Source organism: Emiliania huxleyi, assembly GCF_000372725.1.
Source record: "Emiliania huxleyi CCMP1516 chromosome Unknown EMIHUscaffold_1204, whole genome shotgun sequence".
Lineage (NCBI taxonomy): Eukaryota > Haptophyta > Isochrysidales > Noelaerhabdaceae > Emiliania > Emiliania huxleyi.
This window is the reverse complement of record NW_005201387.1, coordinates 118-5,231: the sequence shown is the minus strand read 5'-3', so window position 1 is coordinate 5,231 and position 5,114 is coordinate 118. Positions and strand designations below refer to the sequence as shown.

The 5,114-nt window shown below is 67.5% G+C and overlaps 2 protein-coding genes across 2 annotated transcripts; one reads left to right on the top strand and one right to left on the bottom strand.

The window, feature by feature from the left end:
• Window positions 1-229: 229 nt before the first annotated feature.
• Window positions 230-2,142, top strand: EMIHUDRAFT_122283 (hypothetical protein; the record flags this gene model as incomplete). Its single annotated transcript, XM_005790232.1, has 5 exons — window positions 230-325; window positions 532-600; window positions 987-1,304; window positions 1,403-1,585; window positions 1,882-2,142. The coding sequence occupies 5 exons, from the start codon at window positions 230-232 to the stop codon at window positions 2,140-2,142; spliced, it is 927 nt and encodes a 308-aa protein (XP_005790289.1).
• A 204-nt stretch (window positions 2,143-2,346) lies between these two features.
• EMIHUDRAFT_251896 (hypothetical protein) lies at window positions 2,347-2,916 on the bottom strand (the record flags this gene model as incomplete). Its single annotated transcript, XM_005790231.1, has 2 exons — window positions 2,347-2,627; window positions 2,817-2,916. 2 exons carry the CDS (start codon window positions 2,914-2,916, stop codon window positions 2,347-2,349), a joined length of 381 nt encoding a protein of 126 aa, XP_005790288.1.
• Between the last annotated feature and the right edge of the window lie 2,198 nt (window positions 2,917-5,114).

Genomic DNA, 5,114 nt, shown 5'->3' with positions numbered 1-5,114 from the left:
GCGAAGCAAGAGAGAAAGGAAAAGAGACACACAGAGACAGAGAGAGAGAGAGAGAGAGAGAGAGAGAGAGAGAGAGAGAGAGAGAGAGAGAGAGCGAGGCTCCCCTCTCTCTCCCGCACCTCTGCCGGGGAGGTGAGGCGCGCCACTGAGGAGTGTAGGCATGGCGGACCCCGGCCCCGTCCTAACCCTAACCCTAACCCTAACCCTAACCTAGCCGAGGACTGTAGGCATGGCGGACCCCGGCCCCGTCGCGGCGTCGCTATGGCTGGACGACGCGCTCGAGTCCCCTCTCGAGCTCGACGGAGTCATCACGCTTGTCGACGCAGTCCGCCCCTAGATGCCCGCCGCAGAGGCGCTGTGCCGCAGAGGCGCTGTGCCGCAGAGGCGGTGTGCCGCAGAGGTCTGTCGCTCCGGCCGGCGCTCGTCCAGACGCGTACTCGGCTGCATGACACTGTCCTCAGTGCAGCCGTGCGGCCTGTCCTCGTCGGCCCGGTACTCCCACCCTCAGCCGCTTGCGTGGCCACCCGCTAGGCTGTCCACGCCCACCGCCAGCTACACACCGTCGAGTGCTCCCGGCAGATCGCCTCGGCAGACACACTCGTGCGCCTCTAGCCGAGATGGCGCGAGATGACCGCCGAGAGTAGCCGAGAGTGGCCAACCGCCTCGGCAGACTCACTCGTGCGCCTCTAGCCGAGATGGCGCGAGATGACCGCCGAGATTAGCAGAGAGTGGCAAACCGCCTCGGCAGACACACTCGTGCGCCTGTTGCCTCGAGCGCGGCGGCGCGGCACGAGCGCACACACGCGCCCGCGACACGTCCGCGGGCGAGCGACTCTGGGTGCGCCAATCTCTGGGTCTGCCCATCTCTGTGCCCGCGCCTTAGGTCCTCAACAAGTGTGGCGACGCGGCGTCGGCGGGCTTCGCCCTCGACCGCCTCTGCTCGGCGCGGAACCGTCTCGGAACCGTCTCGGAAGCTTCCCCTGCAGGCGGGCGTCGACCTCGACCGGCTCTGCGCGCGGCTGCGGGCGATCAACGCGGTCGCGCCGCAGCTGCGCGCGTCGCACTCGCAGCTGCCCGTCGCTTCGATCCTCAACCGCAGAGCCTACGCGCGCGAAGGGCCTCCGCCGCTAGACGCCGAGGACGCACCCGCGTATTCCGACCAGCGCTCGAGAGGACACGTCTTCAAGCGAGCACCCTCTTTTCTCCTACCCAATCCTCTGGAGGCAGCGCACGAACCCCGCAAGGCTTCTGCACACCCCGTTGGTCGACCCGCGATGCAGGCCTCTCCTGCCGCGCGCGCCGGGGTGCGGCTGGGCGACGACTGCTCCGGTCGTGTGTTCGCCCGGCCGAAGGAGGGACTCGCCGAGCGCCGCACGAGGCTGTCCGAGCGGTCCTGGCGTAGGTTGCGACCGCGACGGCGCGGCGGGCGGTCGGCGCAGGTCCGGCATGCGGCGAGTGCGAGGAGGAGGAGGAGGCGGAGGCGGGCCGGGAGGAGGGTGCGCCGCGGGTGGCGCAGGGCCGCGCCGCGCCCACTTCGCCCGTTTCTTCCCCCGTCTCGCTGCACGCCGACCGCCGCTTCGGCACGGTGACGTTGCTGCTCGGGCGCGCGCCGCTGCGACTGCCCCTACTGCAGGCGCGTGCGCTCTTGCGGGCCTACGAGATGGCTGCCGAGATGCTGCCGAGATGGCGCCGAGATGGCACGGAGATGACACGGCTTGAGTCGAGCCGAGGTCGAGCCGAGGTCGAGCCGAGGTTGTTGTTGAGTTGTCGAGTGGAGCCCCCCCAAACCCCCCCCTCTCACAGGGTTTCTTGGCGAGCCTGTTCTGGCCGGACGACGACGCCGATCCGCCGCCAGCCGCCCCCCACGGCACCGCTGGCGAGGCGGCGGGGCCGGCCGACGCGGTCGAGGTGTACCGCGCAAAGGGGGAGTTGGCGGTGGCGGACGAGGAGGTGGGGGGCGTGGTCGCGAGATACACGCTGCAGGCCGTGCATGAGACCTGGGAGCTGGAGCGCGGCCGGCCTTGGGGTGAGGAGGAGGTGGCCGAGAGCCGACTCGTCTTCATCGGCCGCAACCTCGACGAGGCGACCTTGCGCGCAATGCTGCTGGCGTGTGTGGCGTGCGAGACCGAGAGGCGGTCGTGACCCGAGGCGACACATCGTCTCTCTTACAGTCAAATTAAAAAGGGGCAGCCAATCTCCAGCCCCAAACCAGCCATCTTACATCGAGGACAGGATACCCAGTGGAAATATCAAATTAAATGCACGAAATGGTGTGCCGTGCCGCAGTTTTGAGCACGGTCGATGGAGATTGTACGGTCGCATTGGGCATTGACACAGGGTGCACGGTCAGCCTTCGCCGTCGCTCCCACTGCTACTGCTGCTACTACTCCTGCGCTCCCTCCGCTTGGCTTTGCGCTCCTTCTTGGCCGCCCTTCTCGCCTTTTTTGCCGCCTTCCTGGCCTTGCGTTCCGCCTTGCGCTGCCTCCGCCGGTCGTCCTCCCCGCGCTCGTCGCCCGCGCCCGGCTCCGCTTGCTGCTCCCGCGCCGCGAGCAGCTGCAGCTTCCTCTGCGCTGCTCGCTCCCGCTCCTCGCGCAGCTCCCGCTGGGCCGCGTCGGCGGCGGTGCTCCCTGCAGGCGTCGCTCCCGGCGGCTCGTCGCGCGGCCGTTTGCGCGCCCCATCCTGGCCGCGCGGCGGCCGCGCGCGCGGATCTGTCGCTGCGGGGTGCGCCGACTCCTGCTGCTGCTGCCGCCGGTGGGCGTCCCACAGCTCCTCGCACTCCACGACTTTGTTGTGCGCAGCGACGTGCCGCATCACACGGCCGAGCGCCGACGCGTTCACGCTCGGCTTCGTCCCCGCGGCGCCCACCGGAGCGCTCGTCGGCGCCCAGAGGCCGGTGAAGCGAGGCTTGGATGCCATGTCCAAAGCCAAGGGTTGTGGAGCGCGGCGGACCGCCTCGCCGGCAGCGGAGGACTGTGAACACCTCAACCTCACGGATTCACGCCCTTCCCCTTCGAAGTAGGGTACCACCCTACTATTTAGGGTGGGCTCCGGCGCCCGCCCGCATCGCCCCCAGATGGCAAGCGGAGCCTACCCACGTGGCGCGCGGGTGCCCTCGGCTTACGGACCGAGTCGCACGAGGCTCACATTAAGTGAAGAGGGCTGCCGTCGTAACCGAACGGGGTCAACTTTTGTTCACTCAGTATTGGTCCACCCTACAATCTAGGGGGCGCGGATAGCACGCCCACGAGAGCTCTATGGCAGCCCGCCAGCGGCGCGGCGTGATAGCCCCTGCGGCCGCTCCGGCGTCCGTTCCGGCGGCCGCTCGGGCCGGCCTCGACATGGGAAGGCCCCCGCACGGGGGGGGGGGGCATCAAGCATGATCGTCCGGACGGGCCCTCCGTACACGGAAGCAGGGTACCGGAGGCATTCCCGAACTCAAAACAGGGTACCAAGGGAGATATGAGCTCAGCTCAGTGAGATCTAGCAGCACATACCCTTGGTGCCCAGAATAGTTCAGTCTGAAAAAGACGGTCCGACCGCGCGGAGCCGTCTGGCTGTCTGCAGAGCCCCCGCGGGCACGCCCACCCCGTAGGGCGAGGAGGAGGAGGAGGGGGGGGGGGGGGGGGAGAGGAGGAGGAGGAGGAGGAGGAGGAGGAGGAGGAGGCCACCGACTGCGCCGCGGCGCGGCCCCCTTGGGCGCGGCGATCGGCGCCGCCGCCGCGAGCAATCGCCCGCACCAGCGCCAGCGCCAGCAGCAGCAGCAGCAGCGCCAGCAGCAGCGCCCGCCCGGCGGTCCACGCGCCACCGTCCCGCTTAAGTGAGAGGTGTCTTCTTGTTCCTATTGGGCCTACTGTCTGGCTTGGATGAGACGCAGCGACGGTGTGACGGTGTGTCGCGGCGGGTCTCTAGCGGCGCGGCCCGCGCTGGGCGCTGCGCGGAGCCGCAGCCGGCACTGACAGGCCAGAGGGCCCCGGCCGTGGCCCACACTCAAAGTGACGGCTCCAGATATCTTCGGGTAGCTCTCGTGGGCATTTAGTGTTGCCTGTGTGGTCAGGGGACCCCCCACGGGGCTTCTGTGTGGCTTTGGAAGACTCCCCTAAAATCTACTCTCAGACCCTAAAATCTAGGGGGGCAGTCTGGCCGCGAGACCGCTCACAGAGACCAGCGCACAGCGCCATAGGACGTAGTTCCGAAGACGATCTAGTAGATCAGCGGACGAGCTTGGCTCGATGCTTGAGGAAGGTCGTCTTGTCGAGAGCTTTCGTCCAGATGTCGGCGCACTGGTCGCTGGTCGGGACGAACTCGGGCGAGGAGATGTTGTCCTCGTAGTGGAGGCGACCGAGACGCAGGAACTTCTCAAAGTGCCGGTTGCGAGAAGTGACTCCACCATTGCGGGTTGCGAGGACGACGCCGTTGCTGTCGGTGCGGATGGTAGTGGGCATCTTGAACCCGCCTCCGCCAAAGACAGCGACCTGCTGGCAAAACCGAAAAGGGACATGCTTGCGCCAGCGTAGGCGAAGGACTCGCTTTCGTAGGAGCTCTGCGCGCCGAGCCGTAGAACGCGAGAGCAGCTCGCGACGGGCGCTCCCCCATACCAGACGCCGTGGCCGTAAAAGGTGTCGGGAATCTGGTTGTACGACGAGTCGCAGTAGACAACCCCGTCGAGATTGGAGGAGGCGCTGAACTCGAGGCCAAGGTCGCGCGTCGTGTAGAGGTAGCTGAGGACGGCGAGAGCGGCCTCGTAGTTCTCGATCTTTGGTCGGTGCATGAAGCAGCAGAGACGCGCGTTGTAGAACTTGATGTCGGGGCGCGTCCAGCCGATCCGGTTCAGCCCGCCCATGAGCGGGAGGGAGGGCTTGTCAGCGACGGCGCGGTCGTCCTCCTCGCAGGTCGCCCCTGTCATGGCCATGAACTCGGGGCAGCGAGACGACTGGACAGGCGTGGTGAAGTCTTTGGAGCACTGCGAGCTGAGGTACTTCTTGTACAGCTCGCAGACGTAGTTGGTCTGGAAGACTCGCAGCTTGCGGGCGGGTCGATCGCGAGCAATGTCGAAGCCAACCATGCGCCTCGGCTCGGAGACGCGGGTGGCCTTGAAGGAGCGGCAGTAGCGCGCG